The sequence below is a fragment of the Cavia porcellus genome, unplaced genomic scaffold (genome assembly GCF_034190915.1).
Source record: "Cavia porcellus strain 051 isolate PalLab524CR breed Dunkin Hartley unplaced genomic scaffold, mCavPor4.1 scaffold_17, whole genome shotgun sequence".
Taxonomy (NCBI): domain Eukaryota; kingdom Metazoa; phylum Chordata; class Mammalia; order Rodentia; family Caviidae; genus Cavia; species Cavia porcellus.
In genome coordinates, this window is record NW_026947500.1 from 58217633 (window position 1) to 58242023 (window position 24391).

At 39.9% G+C, this 24391-nt stretch overlaps 1 protein-coding gene across 3 annotated transcripts in view; it reads left to right on the top strand.

The window, feature by feature from the left end:
- The window catches only part of Plaat5 (phospholipase A and acyltransferase 5), a 29770-nt gene extending 9337 nt beyond the window's left edge, over positions 1 to 20433 (top strand). For 2 of the 3 annotated variants that reach the window (XM_063228298.1, XM_063228299.1), the window contains exons 4-5: positions 15379 to 15487; positions 18425 to 19329. In XM_063228298.1, the coding sequence (XP_063084368.1) occupies positions 15379 to 15487; positions 18425 to 18906 (591 nt within the window). In that variant the 3' untranslated portion in view covers positions 18907 to 19329. Of the gene's footprint in view, positions 1 to 15378; positions 15488 to 18424; positions 19330 to 20175 lie in introns of those variants that run through there. The other variant, XM_063228300.1, reaches the window with a different exon arrangement.
- The last annotated feature ends 3958 nt before the right edge of the window (positions 20434 to 24391 follow it).

The following is a 24391-nucleotide window of genomic DNA, read 5'->3' on the forward strand; positions in this document are numbered from 1 at the left end:
AAAACCTAGCAATACTATTATTTTCTGTCCAGAGTGATATTAGTCTGTTTTCTTTTGTTTAATTTCAACAAATGTAAAGATATGGACAGTAATTTTCAAGAAAATGAGAGACATTATGGCAGCCATTGTTGACTTCCCTATTGTCTGGTCTTGAAGACCTAAAATGCCTTCATCATCCTGTTCTGATCAGGTTAGTAGTGTTTTGTTTGATATGAATTCACTGTGTGTGAAGGTATGGACAACTGTTTGGAAGAAAACAAGAGACAATATGATAGACAGTGATGATCTCTGGTGGTCTTGCCTTGAAATCTGTGTTTCTTAAATTGTTTTCTTCTGAACTATTTTGTTTGTTTAATTTTACCCTCTTTAAAATTAAAAAAACCCCTAATTTGTGTAAGGCAGTATTTGTAGCACAGAATTAGGTTTACAACATATATAGGTGTAATGTATCTGACAATGATAGCATAAAGGAGGGGGGAGAGATGAGCTGGACCAAAACAGCTTGTATGTCTTACTGAAATTAAATTATGATTAATCTGAAGTAGACAGCACTTTAAGATGCATATTATAATCCACCGAGCAACCATTAAGAAGATAATTAAAATACTGTAAAAAGTCAACAAAAGAATGAAAACACTGGAAAATATGTACTTAAAACAAAAAAAAGTGGTGAGCTAGGTGTGGTGGTGCATGCCTGTAATCGCAGGCTGAAGCAGGAGGATCACTGCAAGTCTGAGGCCACCCTGGACTACAAAGAGAGTTCAAGACCAGCCTGAACTGCATAGCAACACTCTGTCTCAAAAAGACAAAAAACCAAACCAAAACAAAACAAAAAACTCAAAAAACAAAGAACAAAAAATCAAGTGGTGAAAGAGGAAGTGAGGAACACTAAAAGACATACAATTTATGGAAAACCAATAGCAAAATGGCAGATACAGTCCAACTTTATTAAAACATTATATATGAATTAATTAGTACTCTTAAAAAGGGCAGAAATGATTTGCCTAGGTAGCACAAGATCCAGTTATATCCCATCCACAAGTTGACTTTTTTAAAAGATCTTTTCAATTTTAGATCTAGAATCAGAAATTGGTTGAATGTAAAAGGACATAAAGAAATACAAGGAGTGGTTGGAATAGGAGTGGGTTGTGCTAATGTCATACAAAGTAGACATTAAGAGAGGAAATGTTATCAGACTAGGAGTGGTACATTCATCTGAAATAAAATCCCATAATATGGGAAGCAAAATTAATAGAATTAAAGTGAGAAATGGTCAATTCTGATACAATAGTTTGGGAACTTCAATATCAGATGTGGCTGGAAAACTAGAAAACCAGAGAGAATACTGAAGATTTTAATAATAATATTACCAACTTACTAACTCACACAGAGCATTTCACTTGGCAAAAGTCAAGTTTGTATTCATCTCGAGGATGCATGAGTATCCTCTACGATAGATCACATTCTACGCCATACAGCAAGTCTCTGTGAATTTAAAGTGATTGAAATAATACAAAGTATTTTCTTTGATAACATGAAATTGATTTAGAAATCAATTTAACAGTGATAGCTTGGGAAACCCACAAGTATTTGGAAATAGAAACACAGTTCTAAATAACTCCTGGATCAAAGAAGAAACAGGCAAGTTAGAAAATATTTTAATCTGAATGAAAATAAATACAAAACATCAAATATTATAAATTGTAGCCAAGGCAGCGCTCAGAAGAACATTTATAGGTATAAATGTCAATATTAAAAAAGAACTCAAATCACTAAACTCTGGCCTTAAGAAACTAGAGGGGAAAAAAGTATACTAAGCCCAAAGCAAGTGGCAGGAAGGAAATCATTATTGGAGCAGAAGTCAATGGGTTAGAAAACAAATAACAAAAGATGGCTCTGTGAAAAGGAAAAATTGAGAAAACTTTATACAGAACAAAAAGTGGATCAAAGATTGATCCGGCCCGCGGACCAGTTTGTGGGTCTCACCTGGAGAGGGGACAGGGGATGGGGGCAGGGCAAGAGAAAAGAGAGATGGAGACAGGATGCGATTCCAATGGAGTCTCGTTTATTTTTAAAATGGCTACAACTTATATAGGGTGGAGGCGGGCCAATGGGGCAGGAAGAGGGCACAGAGTGTTATCTGATAGGTCATCATCACATCCGGATAGATGACGTAAGCAGGAGAGGATTATGGGTAATGTAGGCGGACATGAGGATCATGGGAAATGTAGGCTGACACACAAAATGCCCTCAGGCAGGAGGGGCAGGGCAGCAGCAGCTATTCGAAGCTGCTCCCTACAAAAGATCTAAATATTAAAACAAACACTAAATCTACTGGAAAACAAGGTAGGTAGAAATCTTGAAGGCATAGGGTTAGGCAGAGAGTTCATGCACATAATGCAAATCTCACAGAAAGTACTTCAAAGAATCAACAACTGGAATCTCATCTTATTAAAAAGTTTTTGTACTTCAAAGGAAATCACCAACCAAGTGAAAAGAAAACAGAATGGGAAAAAATTTTAGCCAGGAGTCCCTCAGACAAAGGACTTGTATCTAGAACTTATAAAGAATTGAAAAAACATCAGTCTCCTCAAATTCAAAGATCTTCTTCAAAAATGGGCATCTCAGATGACTATGCATTTCTCAGATGAAGATATACACATGGCAAATAAATAAATGAAGAAATGTTCAACATCACTGGTCATTTGAGAAATGCAAATTAAAACAGCACTGATTCGTAGCATCATGAGGTGACATCCAGCAATACTATTATTCCTTGTTTAGAGTGATTTTAGTCTGTTTGTTTTGCTTAATTTCAACATACATGAAGGTATGGACAGCTGTTTTGAAGAGAATGAGAGACATTATGGTAGCAATTATTGACTTCCTTATTGTCTGGACTTGAAGACCTAAAATGCCTTCATCATCCTGTTCTGATCAGTTTAATACTATTTTGTTGTATGAATTCATTGTATGTGAAGATATGGACAACTATTTGGAAGAAAACAAGAGACAGTATGATAGACAGTGAAGACTATCTTGCTTTGAAATCTGTGTCTCTTACATTGTTATGCTATGTTTTGTTCTAATTTTTCTCTCCTTAAAAATAAATGTTTGTTTTCCTAGAAAAAACAAATTTGACTTACCAAAAAAAAAAATCCAAATTAAAACAGCATTGAGATTCTATCTCACTTCAGAAAGAATGGCTGCCATCAAGAAAAATAACAAATATTAGTGGGTTTGTGGGGAAAAAGGAACACTTCTCCACTGTTAGTGGCGGTTTAGACTGATGTGGTCACTGTGGAAATCAGTATAGAGAGTCTTAAAAAACTAGAATTAGATATTCTATTCAATCCAGCTATTATATTCTCCTTCTGGATATTTTCCCAGAAAAATTGAAAATGTCATGTCACAGCGATATATGTGCACCCATGTTTATAGCAGCACAATTTGTAATAGCTAAATCTTGGAAACAACCAAAATGCCCATTAACTGCACAATGGATGAAAAAGATGTGGTATTTTTATAAAATGGAATATTGCACAGCTATAAAAAGGATAATCTTGAGGCTTTTATAGGTAAATGGAGGCAACTTGAGACTATAATTTTAAGTGAAACAAATCAGACTCACATTTATAAATATCATATAGTTTCTCTAGTGTAAAAATAGTAATAATAAAAACTGAAAGAGTAATAAGATCCAGAATGTACAATAGATACTGTAGCAATGAAAGGGAAAGAAAGTGCTCAAAAGGAAAGAACAACTTGTAAATATACACATGTCTGTTTAAGTGTGCAAGGTAGATAATCACTACTAATTCTCTGTTAGTTCATCAAAAAGAATACTTTGTGCTATCATTGCTCATTTTTTATGCTTTGATCTCATAACTTGAGCAACTACTTCTAAGATAACAATATGTAATATATTAACTAGTGCTGATTTCTTACTGTTACTTTTTTGAAATTCTGTTATTTCTGCCCTTTTTTTCTGTTTTGCTTTAAGAAAAAAAAAAAAAGAATTCAGATGGCCAGAATCAAGGAATGAAAGGAGGGGCTCATCACCAGTGTTACAGCCTGGCAGAGGTCACTCCTGGTGGGTGTGGTGTGTGGCTTACTGGTGAGCACTTGCCTAGCATGCCTGAGGCATCCCCAGTATGGCAAAACAGAACCGAACATAAGCAGGCCCAGATGGCATCACTTGGAATTCTACCACACATGTAAAGAAAAACTACCAATCCTTCGTGTGCTCCACCTGAAAACAGATGTTCCCACCACAGTCTATGAGGATGATAATTATTCTGATTTCAAAGCCAAAGATATATCTAGAAAACTAAAACTAATCAATTATTTATAAATATAGGTGAAAAAATCCTTTGAAATATACTAGCAAACTGAATCTAGCAAAGGTTTATATACAAAGGCTATGTGAAATTTATTCTGGAATGCAAGTTTGTTACAATATTTCCAAATCAACTAATGTACTGTACCATGCTCATGAAGTAAAGGACCACAAGCTTAGAATTCTTCTGATATTCCTAGAAAAAGCATTTGACAAAGTCTTAACTACAGTATATGATGAAAATTCTCTCATACTATCTATGAAAGAGAGCTCGTTAATCTCAAAGGGAGAATCTACAAAAAGTCTATAATTAATGTTTTTAATGACAAAGGACAGATCAATAGCCAGGCAAAGGTATCTATTCTTACCACTTCTAATTGATGTATGCAGAAAATTTAAGAGTCTACCAATATTTTCTTGCAGAACTACTAGAATTAGTGAACATGCTCAGTAAATTTGATACAAGATTAATGTATAAACAGTGTTCTTTCTTTTTTTTTTTATTGGTACCGGGGATCAAACTCATGACCGCCTGCTTGCAAGGCAGGTGCTTATGCTGCTGAGCTAAATCCTAACAGTGTTATTTGTATAAACTATAAACCATCTGAAAGTGAAATTAAAATAATTTCATTCATGATAGCATAACATAATCAATCAGGAGTAAATTTAATACAAAAAGCAAGACTAAAAAGTATTGGTAAGGGAGGTTAAGGAAGATTTAAATGAAGAGATTCCATGTTTGAACTTCCGAGAATATGATGCAGCAGTAAACCGCAGCAAATCAGCCTCTCTGACATTTGGAATCCAGATTCTGGAATGCAACAACCTGGGGGAGAAAGGAAGGAGGAAGCAGATCGCTAGGGCCCAGGATGGTTCTAAAGGAAGAATTGGAGCCCTCAGGGACAGGGAAGAGACAGACCTCAGGGCAGAAAAAGCGGGGGGTGGGGTGGTGGGGGGTGGTGGTGGTGTGTGTTAAACCACGTTTTCCCTGACTTTTGGCTCATGTTGTGAGAGAGGAGGCTTGAATCTATAGAGACACAGTGAGGGCGGTGACTCCAGAGGTCTCCAGTGAGGAGCACTAGTGGAATGGAGCCGTATGGATGCTGTGAGTCACCACAGCTGGTGAGAGATTCCCGTTCGAGCATCCCCTGGAGAGGGTGCATAGCCAGATTCATTTTAGGGAGGGCCACCTGAACCCAGGGCTCAGAACAGCCACGGCTTGGCTTCATCACAGGCCTCCCAGTGGCTGGGTGGGACATAACAGTGCAAGACGTCCAAGGTCAGGGAGCTGAGGTCAGGCTGGCAAGAAACACCCAGAGGGTTGCAGGCTGAACAAGTCAGGCCCCAACTCCACAACCCGAGGCAGGGTCAGCCTGAACTTATGTGGAATTGAAAGCACCATAATGCGCACCCTGCACTGTTCCTTCTGCAGGCTCGCTGGGATCATCCAGCACGGATCCGGCTCTGTCTGCTTGCTTTGTGTACCAGTGGCAGCAGAGACACATCCCGAACTGGACACTACCACAGAGCTGCAGATCTCCAGAAGATAACCACAGACTTGAAATCACAGAGAAATGTTTTTTCTTGATTGTTTTTACTTTATCAAGAGTGTGAACACCGTTTTTAGTTGTTTTGTTTAGTTTAATTCTTAGTTTTTCCCTCTCCCCCCCCCCTTCCTGGTCTTCTTCACCAGTTTCCCAAAGCTTGAGTAATCTTCCTTTGTCTTTTAGCTTTGCCTCTAATCTTTTTCTTTTTTTAAATTTTTCTATTTTTTTCTTCTTATTGCTTTTAAATTTTTGTCCTCCATGTAAAATTGCTCTATGAGGAGATACTTACTGTTTATAACTTTTTGATTTGTTTTAGATTTTGTTATAAAGTACAAATCTTTCCCAAGCAGGCAAAAACAATTTGGTGCCCAGATAAGTGAGAGTTGTTTCTGTATCTTCCAGTCTATTCCACTGATGCTTGGGTCTGGTTTTTTTTTTTTTTTTTTTTTTGTTTGTTTTTCTTTGGAAGCACAATGCTGTTTTTATCATGGTAACTTTATAGTACGATTTGAAGTCAGGAATTGTGATGCCCTCTGCCTTGCCTTTGTTGCCCAGAACTGCTTTTGCTGTTCTTAGTCTCTTCTGGTCCTAAATGACTTTTAGGATTATTTTCTCTAATTCTGTGAGGCATGCTACTCAAATCTTGATTGGAATTGCAATAAATCTGTGTAAAAATTTTCACTATGTTGGTTTCCCTACCCAGTAATAAAAGCTAACTTTATATTTTCTGATACCCTTTTTTGATCTCCTTTTTCAGAGTACTGTAGTTTTCAGTGTAAAGTCCCTTTGCTTCCTTGATTAGATTTATTCCTAGGTATTTCATTTTTTTGTGATGTTCTTGTGAATGGTGAAATTTCCTTAACTTCTCTCTCAGTGAGTTTGTTGTTTGTGTACAATAATGCTGTATTGATTTTTAATATGTTGACTTTGTATCCAGTTGTGCTACTGAAATTGGTTTATTTGGTGAAGTTTTTGGGGACTTATATGTAGAGTATCATGCCATCCACAAATAATAATAATTTAATTTCTTTCTTTCCTATCCTTCTTCCTTTTATTTCTCTCTTTTGTCTAATTTCTCTGACTAATGTTCCCAGAACTATATTGAATAATATAGGTGACAGTGGCCATTCTTGTCTTGGTCCTGATTTTAGGGTGGAAGTTTTCAATTTTTGGCAGTGCAATGTGATATTGGCTGTTGGTTTGTCATAGATGCCTTTTATTGAGCTAAAAACCCTCTATTCCAGTTTTCTCTAGGGGTTTTTTTTTTAACCATGAATTGATGTTGGAATTTGTCAAATGCTTTTTCTACATCTATTGAGATGATCATGTGATTTTTCTCTTTGGCTCTGTGATATGGTGTATTGCATTAATGTATTTGCATATGTTGAACCATCCCCGCACTTCTGGGATTAATCTTACTTAGTCATTGTGTATGCATTGAACGAATAATGGCAGAAGGTCATCTCTAAATTTGTTGTGGAATTCAACAGTGAGTCTATCAGGGCCTGGGCTTTTCTTTGTTTGTAGAGTTTTAATTATATCTTCAATTTTATTGGCTTATATTGGATTATTTAGAATTTTTATATCTTTACAATTCAGATTTCTGTCCATTTCTTCTGTGTTTTCCATCTTTTTAGAGTACAGATTTTCAAATTAGGTATTGATGATTTTCTGGATTTCTGCAGGATCCATTTTGATTTTATCCTTTTCATTCCTAATTGTATGAATTTGTATCTTTTCTTTCCTTTTTCTGATAAGGTTGGTTAAAGATTTCTTAATTTTATTCAGTCTTTAAAAAAACCAACTCTTTGGTTCATTGACTCTTTATTTTGTTTTCTTAGTCTCCATTGCATTAGTTTTGGCTCTGATCTTTATAATTTCCTCTCTTGTATGTTTTGGGTTTATTAACCTGCTCTTCTTTTTTAGATGCTTGAGATTAATTAGGCTGTGATTTGTGCCCACTTTCTTTTCCTCATTTGGGAATTCACCACTATAAATTTCTCTCATAGGACTGCTTATATTGAGTCTCGTAAGTTCCATTGTGTTGTATTGGCATTATCATTTAATTGTAGAAACTGTCTAATTTTTTCTAAAATTTCATTTGTGACCCATTGGTTTGTTCAGAAGGGTATTAATTTCCATGCATTTGTGAAACTTGTGATTTCTTTTGCCATTGATTTCTAATTTCATTACACTAAGATCTGATAATATACATGGGATAATTTTAATTCCTCTGCATTTACTTAAGCAGTGGTCTGCTTTGGAGATTCCTCTGTGCATCTGAGAAGAATGTATATTCTGATGTTGTGGGATGGAATACTTTGTAGATAGCTACGGAGTTCATTTGTTCAAAAGTTTGGTTCAGTTCTGGTATTTCATCGTTGATTTTTTGTTTAGTTGGTTTGTTGGTGACAATGGAGTTCTGAACAATTGTTGTTAGTGCTTCATTGATTTTTCATGTCTGTTAATAAGTTTTATATAGTTTGATGTTCTGATATTTGGTGCATATATATTTATGATTGTTATTTTTTCTTCTTGGATTGTTCCCTTAATAAAAGTGTAGTGATCTTCATCTTTCTTGATCAGCTTTGGCTTGAAATCTACTTTGCCTGCAAATAGAATAGGCACTCCTGATTCTTTCTGGGCTTTTGTCACATAGAGTATTGTTTTACATCCTTTGACATTCAGTCTGTGAATTTCTTTTTGAGTTAAATGTGTTTCTTATATACAACATAGAGTTGGGTCTTGCTTCTTCATTCACTCTACCAGTCTTGATTCTTTTGATTGGTGAATTGAGGTCATTGACATTGATGGTTATAACTGGTACATAGTGACTTATTCTTGTCATGTTATTTTCCTGTTGTTGGTTCCCTGTTTTCTCTCTGCTTAATTATCTGCCTTGCCTGGTAGATTTATTCTGCTTGGGTTAATGGAGTTGTAGTACTTGTTATTCCTTTCTAGAATGTTCTTTAGAACATTTTATAGCAGTGGTTTGGTGGTCACAAATTTATTCAGGTGTTCTTTGTCATGGCAGTATCTTATTTTTTTCTTTTTTTATTTAAAGAGAAAAACAAAACAAAACAAAACTAAACAGTAAAAGGGTACAAGTAATACAGAATTTCAATAAAAATATACAGTAAGAATTCACTAGTTAATAGATTACATATTGTCATCTCAGAAACAGTTGTCCAGCTTACAAAATTAAAGCATACAAAGTGGACATTAATACAGTGAGATTGCAGACAGTTCTGTTCAATGATCCAACAAAAACTCAGTAATATGGTTTTCTATCCTATACACTTAAATATACATGCAGTTATATCCTTTAGATCACTTTCCTTTCCTCTCATTTTTATGATAACAATTACACATTTTGGGTTTTATTACTCCCACAGTTCTTATAACTTTTTCTTTGAAGAGAAAAAAACAAACAAACAAAAAAACACACAAAAAACCCCAAAAACCAAAACAAATGAAACAAAACAAAACAAAAAACAAAAAAACCCCAGTGTGAAAAGCAAAACAGAGTCAGTTAGAACAGGAAGATGGACATAGTATATAATGCAAAAAGAGAATACCAGCTGATCAACAGTGGTTACCATTATGCCTCTTGCTATCTTAAAAAGAGTTGCCTGTATCATCTGGTATAATAGAATTGAATAAAACAGTACAGAACAAGACCAATAAAACCCACATTGGAGACCTTACAGGACTTCTAAAGAAGATAATAGTCAAACCATAATGGGCATCATAGAATATCTTGTTGCCTTCAAAGTGGTTGCCTATACCCTCAAACTTGATACTATTAAACAAAACAGAATATAGTAAAATCAGTCAGAACAAGATATGGAGAACAATACAGGGGTTCAAATCAGGTTAATAGGAAAACAAAAAATTTACTATAATATATCCTGCTATTTTTAATTTAGTTTTCCCTTAATTAAAAAATAATAAGAAGAAATAAATTAATTTTTAAAAGAAAGAAAAAAGGGGGGAGATTGAGGTAAAAGAGAACATCTCAATAGAACAACACAGGTCAGAACTGAACAATTTCAGCATCATTGTGTTTCACCACCAGATAGCCTGACATAATAGTTACCATAGCGTCTCTTTCCTTGAAATATTTGAGTATAACTTCATATACTATAGCATCAAACATATCAAGACAGTGTGAAACCATTCAAGAGAATGAAAATATTAGAGGATATTTAGAACCAGCTAACAGAAACCGACCAACAGTTTCTATATTATCTCTTTGCCTATAAAAAAATTTGTTTATATTATCACATATATTAAAATAAGGCAGTATCTTATTTCTTCAGAAATTTTAAAAGATAGTTTTGTGGGGTACATCAGTCTGGGTTTGAATAGTGTCTTCTTTTAGGGCTTGAAATACTTCAAACTCTCCTTGACTTCAGAGTTTGTGTTAAGAAGTCTGAGCTAACTCCCTGGCCAATTTCTGGAATGTTGGCCATTAGATTTTTTTTTTTTTTATTGTGATTAGTTTGGATTCTATATCTGTCATGGTTTATGTCTGTGCCCCCAGGCCTCATGAGTTTGCATTGTTCATTTGTGATGGTTCATTGTATAGTGCTTGGATTGATGGTGTCAGTGCTCCACCCACAAAGGGGTGGAGCCAGGATGTGATGTAATGGCAGGAAGAAGGTGTGTCTTTCTCTTTGCTGGTTCGAGCTTGCTATCGGCAGCTGCCATGAACTGGGGTCCAGCCATGCCCGCCTGTCTTGGAGCCAACTGAGTGTGGACTGAAACCTCCAAAAACTGTAAGAAATAAACCTTTCCTTTTCCAACTTGGGCTTCAGGTATTTTGTCTCAGCGACGAGTAAAAAGTAATTAAGACAATATCCTTCACTTATCTATATGTCAAATTCTTTTTCCCTGCCAGGGAAGTTTTCTGCCATTACTTCTGTGAACAGGTGTTTTTTTTTTTAATGTGTTTTGCACCTTCTTTTGATTTTTCACTGATTCAGACCAATCTTACACTATTCTTCTTCATATCGTCTAGCAGCCACTGAATTGATTTCTTGTAGTTACTTGCAATTTTTAAGAACACTAACCACAATCCTGTCTTCTGTATCTTATGTCCTGTCTACTCATTGGATCATTCTGCTGCATATACTTTTAATGGAATTTTTAGTCTCTTGGATATCTGTTTCATTGCATTTCATTCCTTTCCTATGTTGGATGTTTCTTATATTGGGTTTTCTTAAGTGTCTCTTTTTTTAAATCTGTGTCTGCTCTAGAGTCACTGACCATGTCTTTCAGTATGCTCACCATTTCTGCAGTTATCTGGGAAATTACTCCTGATTTGAGTTTTTTTCTAGACTCTCATTCATATGCTTTTTTACTTCTGCTGTTACCATATCAGAAGTTGAAGTAGGTGGCTTTAGAATTGTTCCACCTCTTTGCCCCTTGGGTCTGTTTTTGGTGAGCTGCAAGTCTGGGGTTTGCATCTTGTTCAAGTGTGCTCGTATTTTCTATTTTCTTCACTTAATTCCTAGGTTGATGCTTGTAAATTGCTTATGGTAAATAGCTTTATTGCTAGTATTTAGAACCCCTAGAAATTATCACTTTTCAGTGATGTCTTCCAGGTGTACCTGGATTTTGGGTTTTGAGTCTGTTGCAACATCTTATTTCTCTATTTATCGGAGATGAGAAGTTGCTGTCTACTTGGCCCAGAGCCTGATTCTTTGGTGCCGGCCTATGGTATTGTTTATGATTCTTAGGCAGTTTTAGTCTTGGTATACCAGGAAGAATAATGGATTAGGACAATTCTGTCACCTTGGCTAATGTAGTGCAACCAGCAGTAATAGTATCATCAAACACAGTTTAGAAAATGACAAACTGTGGTAACTGTATTAATTAGCCATCTTTAGATTTGACTAGTTTGTTCTTTTTCAATACACTTGGCTATTCTAGGTCCTTTGTATTTCTATGTAAGCTTTAAGATCACTTTGTCAATTTATACAAAAAACACACCTACATGCATATTTCAAAAGAAATTACATTAAATGATTGATTAATTTGCTGAAGATTATCACTTTCATATTACAGAGTTTTCCAATTCACAAATATGGACTCTTCTTTTTTTATTAATTTTACAACAAACTATATGAACTAGATTTGTGGCTATATAACAAAATCTAAAATGAGCCAGAAAATTTTATATGGTAAATAAATCCTCAATATGGTGACTTCACCCTCAGGGGAGAAAATTTAAAGTGGGCTGGGTGAAAAATAGAGAAATAGAAAAAGAGAAAAAGATTAGAAGTAAGACTGGAGGACAGAGGAAGATCATGTAAACTTTGGGAAACTGGTGGGAAGGGAAAAAGATAAGGAAGAAATAAAGCAAGAACAGAAGAGAGCAACAAAACTAGAAACCATATTTGCCCTCATATAAAAAGAACAACAAAGACAAATCAAAATAAAATGAAAACAAAAACAATAAAGGAAAGAAAAAGAAAGAAAAAGATGTCCATTTTAAGGTGGTCACTGGTAGGTAACATGGGGAGACAGAGTTCAGATCTGAGCTGATTAATCCTGCAAGCTTTATGGTTGCAGCTTTATGGTGAGGTAGAAGATAATCCCACTGGAATTTTTATTTCCTAAAGTTCAGGTTGATTTCTGGCTGTGAGGCTGGAACTCAGTCTACTTAGTCTGTAACACTCTGTGTATCTCCTGCTGGTCTGAACTTGGCAACCTTATCCTGACTTTGGGAGCTGCCTGATGGCTCATTGCTGCTTTGAGTGCTGAGCTCAGTTAGCCCCTCTACAAGATGGCTACTGGCCAATCGCCTTCTCCTGGGGCACAACTGAACCTGAGTAACTTAGCAGCCACTGAAGTTCACTGTGTCCATTGCTACATTCCACACTTGCATTTCTCTGTGGTGGCCAGTGGTCACTGTGTGACTGTAGGTTGGAGCTGCCCCTCCTGTGCAGCAAGTCAGGGCACAAGGAGAAAGTGCCACCTGCCATCTCCTTCATTGAAATCTCTCTCTTTGCTCTCCCTGAATGCTTCAGTTCTTCTTCAGATCCTTGCTGGGTCCTGGGGACCCACTTCAGTCCACCTTATCTTCCTCATGCTACTATATTCCAGTGTCTGGACACCAAATCTTGGAGAGGCTCTTTTTCTTCTGCACATCACTCCACCATCTTCCAGAAGACCCCTGTAAAATTAATTAAAAAAAAAGAAGAGTCCATATTTGTGAATTGGAAAACTCTATAATATGAAAATGATAATCCAGCAAATTAATCAATCATTTAATGTAATTTCTTTTGAAATATGCATGTAGGTGTGTTTTTTGTATAAATTGACAAAGTGATCCTAAAGCTTACATAGAAATACAAAGGACCTAGAATAGCCAAGTGTATTGAAAAAGAACAAAACAGTTAAGCCATTTGGGTTGTGCCCATATAATGGGGTGTGGTGTGTGCTGCAGTTTGATGGAGTCAGGACGTGCCAAGTAGGGAGATCAGACCACAGAGCACACATGGTGTGACCCTTCCAAGACACACCAAGCACACCAGGGCATAAATCTTATGTGGCATTATTCTGCCAAGACATGCCAACTGAGAGAAACAGAAGCACAGGCCACATGTGTCATGATCTGTGCATGTGAGGTATCCAGAGGGATGAATCCACTGAGACAGAAAGCAGATGAGGTTGTCCAGGTGGAGATTGAGGAGGGCAGGTGACGAAGGGATGTACAAGGTTGGCTGTGGCTGAGGGTGGGAAGTAGAATGATTGCAAATGGGCATGAGGAATCTATTTGGGACAGTGGTCCTGTTCTTGTACAAACTTTCTAGATTACTAAAAATCAAGTTGTACACTTTAAATGCATACATTGTATGGGATTGTATTTGTATCTGAGAAAACCTTGAAAAGAAACAAGTATAAAATCCCCTTTACTTCTGGAGTGCTTGCTGTGGCCAATGACTGTCTGCAGCTAGGAGAGTGGTGCTGTAGCTGGGAAGAGATACATAGCCCCACAGAAGTTAGACTTGCTGGTGAGAAAGTCCTTGCACATTTAGGGTAAGGAGTAGTGCTGTTGGGAAGTGGGTGGGTGGATGGCTCTGTGTCTCAGCCTGCCTTCCCAGAGTCATCAGTAAATAGAGCCCTTTCCCAGCACCACTACCAAGCAAAGGAGAGGACAGACGGCAAACATGAGAAGTTTGAGAATCAGAACATAGATGAGATTTTATGTTACCCAGCACCTTCTTGGAGTAGGAAGGATAAAAGATTGCTTATTGCAAGAAACAAATTCTTAGAGGGAGCACAAGAACTTGTTACATGTGTGCAATGTGAGAACACTTAGCTACTATCACACTTATGGACCCACAGATACCTGTGTATGTCCATCTGTATGTTTGTGTACATATGTGCAAGCATGTTTATGTCACACACACGAATTCTCACATTCTCCAGCACATCCCTAACCATACATATGTCTTCACATGTTCATGTCCACCTACACACTGATTGAGGCATCTTAACATCGCTTTACCTCCATTAGAGTGGAGGCATATACCATTTAGACTGTGTCCAGGACTGCAGTGAATATTTGTTAACAGTGCTGTTGCTCACCATATTCACACTTCTGTACCCACCCCTTCATGTGTACGTTGCTTACCCCTCCCCACAAATACTTGTTAACTGAACACTGTCTTCCAGGCATATTTGGGAGACTATATTAGCAATCTCAGTCCAACTTGAAGGTAGAAACCACACAGGGCTAAACACGAGAAGCACAAACAATTATTAAACATGATGTGGGACTAAGCTATGAGGACCCTATCTAAAATCCTCGGGGCTGAGGCACAGAACTCAGGCAGTATCCACTGGGAAGAGGCTCAGGCCCTACTGCAGAAGTGGCTCAGCTTCCTGCTAGCCAAGAGGTCCCCTAGGCTGGCTAGGTTGCTGCTCTTTGTGGCACAAGCATGGCCAGCACTAGGGTGGATGCACAGGGGAGGGGATGTGGCTGCAAGAGGGCATGAAGGGTACAGTGGAGGGGATTAGGGTAGCCAGGGTAGGACTGGCTGCCTGTGAAATGGGGCCCAGAAAGGTTATCACAAGGTCAAGGTGCAGGGGGATGACATCAAGGGTTTCCAGCTGAGGCAAAGTTCACCAAGCATCCTTGTGCCACACCCTGACTAGTATCTTCCCTCTCCAACCCCAAGCTGGAGGGGACCCTGCCCCATGCATTTCCCCTCTTGCACTCTACCCAGAAGCTTACCATGCCTATATCCAAGGAGAAGTACTTAGGGAACTCAGTTCCTTATCGCAGGGCACATGTTGGTGTGCTCAGGGCTGGGGTGATATAGAAGTGGCAGCAGGAGAGAGGAGTCCCAGGTCCTCTGTGGAGAGAGCTCTTGCCATCTCGAGGTTCTTTCTGCAAAGTGAGGGTACTCACAGCTGATCCCTAAAGACTCTGGAGTCTTTGGGCAGGTGCAGTTTATATTTTTTTCCCCACCATAGGGCAAATCGAGACCCAGACCTGGAGACCTGATTGAGATTTTCCGAGTTGGCTATGAGCACTGGGCCATCTATGTGGAAGATGACTGTGTGGTCCATCTGGCTCCCCCGAGTAAGAGTGGATACCCTATTTGAAATCATGATACTGAAGTTAGCAAAGTTAATGCATGTAGTCAGTCACTTTTCCTCAGCTGATCCTGGAAGCTTGTCTGGCCCTTTGTTTGCTGTGTGGCAGAACTTGGTCTCTGTTCACTGGTAACCACTGATGGCAAGCCCTAAGCGTGACACTAGTGTACAGTATGCTCCCCAAACCCCTTATGTTCTCCTTTAAATACAGATTTAGTAACTTGAGCCTCCATTTTGTATTGATAGTGGGCCAGCATCCTTCATATCAGGTGTGATTTAAAAATACGGCATGTATTTAAATTACAAAAACTTTTTTTATTGTAAAACATGTTACCATGAATCTTCCTCAGAATCCCCCCATTCGCTTCAAACACACTCATACCATTGTTCTCGCCCCTTTTTGCAGCAGCTCTGGAACCCTCTCTCCTGAGTCTTTAGTTGAGCTGTTGTGGATGTTTCCATGTCCTGAACCAATTCAAAATGTGTCACTTTTGTGGTCACTTTGAATTTGGGGAAGAGGCAGAAGTTGCATGGTGCCAGAACTGGTGAACAAGGTGATCAGGACATGGTGTCATGTTTTTATGAATCTGCCTTTCCTTACAATGGCACTTGGCAGCAACAGTCATGGTATTTTTAGTCACATCTTATAAAAACAGGAATAAGGACCTCCAGAATTGCTTCAGAAAGGGGCAACAATGATGGGGTAAATGCGTTTGAATCAGGAAGCATTTTGAGGAGAATTCATGTCAATGTGTCTTTTACAATTTTAAAGTGAAGTCATTTACTTTTTGATTACCCCTTGCATTTCTGAGGAAACAAGTGACTTATTCCTGTTGTCCCCAAATGCTGCCCCTGGCTCCCTGGTCATCCCTGTCATCTGTAAGCCTGCCCTGTCTTCTTGCTTCCCTGCCGTGCTTCAGGCTGCTTCCCCCATGCTCCACGCATAGTCCTTTCATTTCTCAGGACAGCAGGAATACAAGGCTCAGCTTGAAGTTGTGGTTGATTGTTTTGGTGGGGATTTGATGGGAAGCAGGTGGTGACAATAGGGGAAGATTACAAATGAGTGTGGAACATTTTCCCTAAAATTGGAAACCTAGACCCCCTCCTCTCAGTGGCTGCTTCAGGGGCCAGAACAGGGCCAAAAAGTGGTGCTTCCTATTGCCTTTTGAGTTCTGTGTCCCATGGAATGGAATTACAGGAGAGCACAGCACCAAAGGCTGCTGGCCACAGCTTATTTGCAGCTGTCATCCTGTGTGCAGCCCTGACCTTTGACCCAGTCCTGCCCTTTACGGGCACTTGTCTGTAGGGCTAGTTTCTCATCATCTGTCCACTCAGCCCCACCCACTTGTCCCTATTTCCTGTGTAGAAGCCTAATCAAAGAATGTCAAAATTCATCTCCACTTCTCCTTTCCAGGTTAAATCTAAGAGTTTTCCTCTTGTAAAACCAAAGAATATCTTTAACTGTTATGCCCCTACATTAGATGTCCCTCTAAAGATGAATTCTGGCATCTCTGTTCCCAAATGCTGAATTTCCTTCTAACTTTTGTAAGATCTGCAGGTTTTCTTGAAAATATCAACTTAAACAACATTTCTTGGTCTTGGATAACTTACAAAGAGATAGGCACACATATTTTCATGGTAGAAAAATAATCTTTTTTCTTTTTTTTGGTACCATGGATTGAGCTCACAAACTCACACTTGCCAGTCAGGGTCAGTGCCTGCTAAGTTATATCCCCAGCCCTCGAAAACAATCTTTTAAAAATTGACATGATAAGGGTAGATATTTAGGACTACAGTGTGATGTTCGCATACACAGATATTGCATGAGCCAGCTTTCCCATTGCTGGGACACAATAGTGAATACTCACAGTTTAGTGCAGAAGAGATTTAATGTGGCTCATGCTCACAGAGGACTCAGTCCATAGTCAGCTAGCAGGGGCATTACAGTGGAAGAATATGGTAGAGCAAAGCTGTTTAGTTCATGGCAGCTAAGAAGCAGAGCAGGGAAACCATGCCAGAGAGAAACGGGCAAAGGACTGTATATATAGTGCCTAAAGTTACATCCCCACAATCTATCCAGACACACCCAGGAACATGCTTTAGTAATCTGCTATGCATTCTTTTGCATTATTCTTATTCTAATTATTGCTGAAAATCAAATCCAGAGGCCACTGAGCTAAATCCCCAATCCAGCTCATCTGAATCCAATTAAATTGACAGATGAGCTCATATTCAACATGAAATGATCATGTTGGAGAAAAAAGTATACATATCACCTCAAATGTTTATCTTTTATTTTGTGATAGCATTCAAAACCCTATCTTCTAGCTGGTTTTAAATGATCATGTACCTGGCCTTGGGCAGGTTCCTTTTCTTCTCTGAGTCTCTGTCTCTTCTAAGGATTAAAAATGGTAATCTGGTAGGTTTCCAGTGTCTCTCTTTCTCAAAGCTTTGGAGTGGAGCCCTATTTTCAAACAAACCCTTAGTCAAAATCCCTATATTGAGCAGAGATAAATGCCAAGGGGCTCTGGGTGGTTGCTGGTGGGAGTGGATGCCATTCAGTGTCCTGACAGCTGGACCTCATCTGCACCCACACAGGGAAGCATGTTTGGGAACTACCATGATTGTGAACAGGGTAGCCCCCTAAAGAGGGACTGCAGATTAGTGGATTCTGGTTAAGAAATAAGATAAGGCCTAGGACTTGACTGGGCCTGTGCAATCTAGTAGGGCCATACTGTATGTCACCTTGAGAGTTAACAGTAAGAGATTCCTGCTAGGTAGTGAGAGGAGAGTGCAGTTTGGGGCAAAAGACTTCTTTGAAAAGGCTTACTTCATCTCTTCCTCTTCTAGTCTTAGGCTGAGCCAGTGCTGTCCCCTGCCACCCCTAGCAACTTTTTAACTTCCATTTATCTCTGATCTTCAGGTGAGGACTTTGAAGTTGGCAGTATTACTTCTGTGTTTAGCAACCGTGCACTTGTAAAATACAGTCGTCTAGAGGATGTGCTGCATGGCTGCTCTTGGACGGTTAACAACAAACTGGATGGGACGTACCTGCCCCTGCCTGTGGACAGAATCATTCAGCGTACAAAGAAGATGATCAACAAGATTGTTCAGTACAGCCTGATTGAGGGGAACTGTGAGCACTTCGTCAATAACCTCAGATATGGCGTGTCCAGGAGCCAGCAGGTGTGGCCCCTGTCTTTTTGTGGCTCCTTGTGGTGTTTGCTTGGGTTGTGCCATCTCCTCAGTCACCAGAAAAGCCATCATTCATCCTACCATATTGCTTGCTGTACTAGAAGGCTTTATGCTCCTACAGGTCTGTGTGGTTCAGGAGGCATTTACCCCACCATTTACCCTTGGAGGAGTAGAAAAAGCATTGACCTAATGGGAAGCCTGCCTTGTTGAAGTCCTGGCTCCATCACTGCTGAGGGTGGTCCCCTTGGCAAAGGTGCTTTTTCTGAGACTGTTTCTTCCTTCATAGAAGGAAGATAAATGGAAGTAGATACTTTGTCATGAGTTGCAAATTTGTAGCCTGTGGGCTGCATTTCAGATACACTATTGTTTTTTTAGTTTGAGTTACTTGGCAACTTTAAAAAACAGAAATTTTACAGAAAAAGATCTGGATTCCCAGCTTATCTTGAATGATCAATGGATCAGGATGTTCGGCCAGCATTCCTGCATCTAGTGCTCTTGGGGGCCGTGCTGTGGCTCTGTGTGCTGTAGGACCGTGGACCACTGTTCTACTCACAGCTGCCATGCTCATCTGCACTGCCCCGGGGTCTCTCCTCCCCTATGAAATGCAGAAGTAAACTAAATGTGGTACACACAGTGCATGTGAAAGAGCCCTGGAAGCCTGTGTATCTGTAACCATTTAGGCTGTTCTTGCTAATGGGGGAATCTTTGTTAAAACTCCATGCCATGAGAAAAGAATGAATATTACAAGTAGGTGAAAGAAACTGAGGATTAAAGGTAGACCATACTCTTTCTGTGGGTCTGCCCCTGCTTTTCTTAGACTGGGCTTACAGTCCACTGTTGGTTTCCCCACTCCTTTTGTACACCTCTTAGTAGACGATGACAGTGGACCTCTACCCACTTCCTCTCCTCCTTTGCTTTCTACATCTTATTCCTCAGTGCTTTTCATCCTCCACTTTCCTGAACTCCACCCTTGTGAGGCCTTGCATCCGGCCCAGGGGCTTGGTAAGCACTGGTATTTTTCTGTGAGAAGAAGACCCAATCTAGAGCATGATTGGGAAGAGTCCTGGGCCCAGGAGTCACATGGCACAACCCGGAGCTGAGTTTGTATATTGACTAATTGTATGATTCTGGTCAGGATTTCCCCTGGCTTAGTTGCTGTTGTAGAATAAGAGGCAGAGGTAGATACTTTGTAGAGGACCTACAAAGGATCCTCTGCTCTGGGGGCAGAGCCTGTGTGATAGAAAAGGATCAGGAGCCCCGGATGCCTCCTGGGGAAAGGAAGCTGGCTGCCTTGGAGGTCTGTATCCATCCTCCCAGCTTCTCTTGGTCTGCAGCTGTAAGATTTTGGAGAAAGGGCAGCATAGCCTTGCTCCTCCTCTAGGAGAAAACGCCCAGCAGTTGACTCCTACAGGGAAGTGGTGGAGGTGAGGTAGGGGGAAGGCAAGCAGGGACTATCCTGCTAACTGATGTGCTTTGCAGGTGGAGCATGCCCTGGTGGAAGGGGTGAAGGCTGCAGGTGCCGTGATCTCAGCAGTGGTGGACAACATGAGGCCCCAACTGCTCACTGCCTAAGATGCTGAAAGCTCTGAGTAGGACAGAGCTACTCAAGAGCACATGCCCTTGTCCTCTCTTTCCCCTCCTCTTTCAATTGGTGTATTTAAGAAAACTGTGAGCTTCTGGAAAAATCTAGAATGTATCAAATTACTTTTCTGGCAATACATCAGTATATAAAACCCATGGACTCTCATTTCCTATCTGTCACGCTCCCGACACTGCTAGGTGTCTCATACATTTACTTAATTTTTCTCACTGTAGGAGGAAACCAGGCTTGTTTCTTAAGCCCTTAGCCCTTAGTGCTACAGCTCTGGGTTCTGGGTAGCCGTGGCTGTCAGTGTTAGGGCTCTCAGTAGCTCCCAGCTGCCACATCAGTGCTTGGCAACCAAAGGTTATTGCCCTCTTGGGAGCTACTCTGCAGTTCTTCCAGAAGTTCCTATTGCCTCTTTGTGGCCCTCAGCAGGTCTCCACTTGTTTCTGCCAAATGCTGCAAAATTGTCACCATTGTCAGTCAACACCTCTGGATTTCAGCACCTCCAGTTTTTGTTTCTGGGTCATCAGTGCTGTTCCATGCTCACTGATGCTGGCCACTGCTGGTTGGTGCTGCTCATCTTTGCCGGTCTTTATTGATTGCTGCTGGTCTCTGGAACCTGTGGACCAGAAGGCCCCTGTATTTATAATCCCTTTTAATGTGACCTGCTTGGTACACTACCCAAGATAATGTTGGCTAGATTTACAAGACATTGCAGGCTCTCTGAGAAATGAATCATAGGACTATGAAGCGGCCTGTGCTCTAGTGTGGGAGTCAGTGTACTGGGGAGCCCTCCTAGGCCAGCCTGAGGAGTGTGAGGGGATGTTGCTTACATGGAGCAGCAGTGGACCCTTGCTGTTTTGTACGTTTTGTGGGCTGGTGATTCGTTCAAGTTCAGCCCTGCCATGGTGTCATCCAGGACTGGGGTAAATTCAAGCCTGCTGCACCAAGGCAGACATCTGGAGCAGGTGCAGGGTATTCAGGAGAACTTCAGCTGTCATGGTGACAGTTCAGTGGAACATTAGGAGAAGCAGCTCCTTTATTGACAGCTGCCATTTCATGAAAAGAGCAAGGCTGAGATGATGACTAGCTCAGCTTTTCAGGAATCTCCAGGAAGGTCTGCCGTGTTGCTTATGGTTCACTGGGCTTGGGGATTTCAGGGATAATGGCCCTGGGTCCCAGGTCCCTCCTGGTTTTAATCTTATCAAGGGCAGTTTCCTACCACTTGGGCACTGCACTAGTCAGCTGAGCTGCCTGGAAAGTAGTCTGTGAAGTAATAACAGGGGTGGTGGAAGACACTGGGGCCAGTTTCCCAGTACCCCCTTAGGGGCAAGGAAGAGGCATGTGAAAGCTGTTGGTTGGAACACATGTACTTCTACTCAGTGGAGGGGAAGAGGGAAGAGCTGGGCAGTTTCTTGTCTATCTCACTACCTCCAAGTTGAAAGCAGATTTTATGCCTTGAAGACCAGAGTGTAAAAGATTCTTAAAGTCTTTTAAAGAGATCTGTAGCAATTTCTTTATTCTAGGGTAGATGCTAAAATTTTCTTGGGAGAAGTCCAACATGGCCAACTAGAGGTGGAGTCACGTAGGAGATGCTCGGAGAGGTTTCACTGAGAACAAAAGTGTTTCTGAAGTGGAGGAAGGGCTTACACTCGAAATGGAAAATTAATGGGAAAGATGATATATGTTGATCAAATCAAACATCTGAATGGTTGAAAAGAGGAAGCCGGAGCTGACATTATGGGAAAGTTACAAATAGTGTGAGGGATCAAATGAGAGCTGACAGACTCTGAATGTACCAGCCCTGCCTTCACTACCAGACACTGGAGAAAACTGTGTTCCTGTAGGGAAGCCCCCTCTCCCGACTGTGGCCAGAGAGAGGATAAACAATGAACAGTGGACAACTCTTTCAGAAGTCAGTGTGAGTCATGCACCCACCTGTCCCCCCGAAACACCAGTGTGTGCACCCACCCACCTGCCTGTCTAGTGCATCCTGCATGTCCTGCTGTGGAATCTGTGTGTGGCTGCTCACAGTCAGACTACAACTAAGACAAGAAAGGAATTGTGTGGACACTCAGGCTTTATGATATAGTGGTCAGGAAAGAATTTGTGTGTGTGATCGTACTGAGTGCTAGATCTGACTCTGTCAACATTTTTTTTCTTTGATTTAGTTGTTATTTTCTCTCTCTCTCCCATCTCACCTCTTTATCCCTTTTCTTCAATTCTGGCTTGTGTAGCAAACTATTTTAAAGTTTTTTTTTAACCCGTTTCTCCCATGTTTTGAGTTCCTTTCAACTGTTTCCCCTGTATTCCCATCCATTCTCACAGTAACCTTTTGTCCTATCTTCTGTCCTTGCACTCTTCCTTATGGTACCTAGCCCTTGTCTTCCCAAGCTTCTCTTCCCTCTCACAGGTGTGCAAATCTATCAACAGGGTCTGATGACTTCACAGCTTTCCTTAATCCTAAGTTACACCTCCCTCCACCTGCACCTCACTGCCTCACAAATATTCCCTTAAAACCCTTTACTCCAACTCAAAAAACATCCTTTAATAGAATCTGACCCCCAATCTGTTTTTTTAAAACCTATTATTGTTTTTCCTATCTACCTCTCCACTCCTAACTTACACTCTGGTTCAACCATTTGTTCCTTAATCTCTTCCCTTCCTTCTCCTTCCACATCACAGATGAAATACTAGTAATACAATAGTATAGGCTGTAAAGGTTTTTGAGACAGGAGGAAAGTGTAAATGCAAGGTTTAACTTGTATGCACAAGTGATGTGTGATCAGTTCTGTTGATGCTGTTGTAAATAACAGTAATTTTCTCAGCCCAACACAGTTTAAATTAAATAGCAGAAGGGGTGAACAGTATCTCCGGACAAATACAGTCATGAACACATGGATAGAAGGAAGACTAAAAATGTCTTTATTTTGGCTACAATCTGTCCTTGCTTTACTTGACCTCAACTGTCAGCACAAAGAAATATATCTACATGTAGATATGAATACACTCACACATGAACATGGGGAAAAAGGCAACAAAATGTCTAGGGGGCACTGGTGGAGAGGGAAGCAATCACTAGGCAGAAGAACTTTATGAACTGATTAAAGAAGAGGTAAAGAAATGGTGAGACCAAAGAGGACATGACCCAAAAGTTCATGGAATTATATAGAGAATAACATAGTTACAGGAGAAACAAATAAAATAATAGCAAAAGCTGAACACATTGTTCAAAACCTGAATGGGTAATTTGCCAAAGATACACACTCCACAAAAATGTGTCAGACAGAAATACTGGATATAAAACTTGTATAGAATTCATAAATTGCAGAAATGATTAATGAGAAGGCAAGGTTTTTGAAACTGACAGAAAAGTAAGTTGTATAAATTAATAAATCTTTAAAAACGAACAAAACAGCTACCTGATGACATTAAGACCAAGCTAAGGCTAATTAGAGTTAGAGTGAGACTGGATGACAGTCTCTGAGGAATAAAAAATTTGTTCACAAATATAAAAGAGCCAGATGTGGTGGTGTATGCTTGTAATCCTGATACTCAGGAGGCAGCAGGCAGATTGCCTTGAATTTGAGGCCAGCCTGCACTAAACAGTGAGACGCTGTCTCAAACTACAAAAGCCAACAAAAATCATATTAGAAAACTTCCCAAGTATGAGGAAAGATTTCAAAGTAGAGTTAAGCAAAGCTTAAAGAACATCATCTACTGGTAACTACAGTGAACAATGAAGTTCCTGAAAACACCTTAGTCACAATTCCAGATATCCAACACAAAGAATCTTGAAATCTGTCAGAGAAAAAAAAATCACATATGTAAAGGTAAACCCGTTAAGATTACAGTAGATTTCTCAGTACAAACTGTGTACACTACAAGAGCCTGGAGTAAAACATTTGAAGCCCCCAAAGCAAAAAACTTCCAACCCAGACTAATACTGGTAAAGCTTTGTTTTAAAATAACTGGGGAATCTGGGCATGGTGGCACATGCCTGTAATCCCAGAAACTGGAAGGCTGGGGCAAGAGCATCATTACAAGTTTGAGACCAACCTGGGCACAAAGTGAACAAGGCCAGCCTGAATAGCATAGCAAGACCCTGTC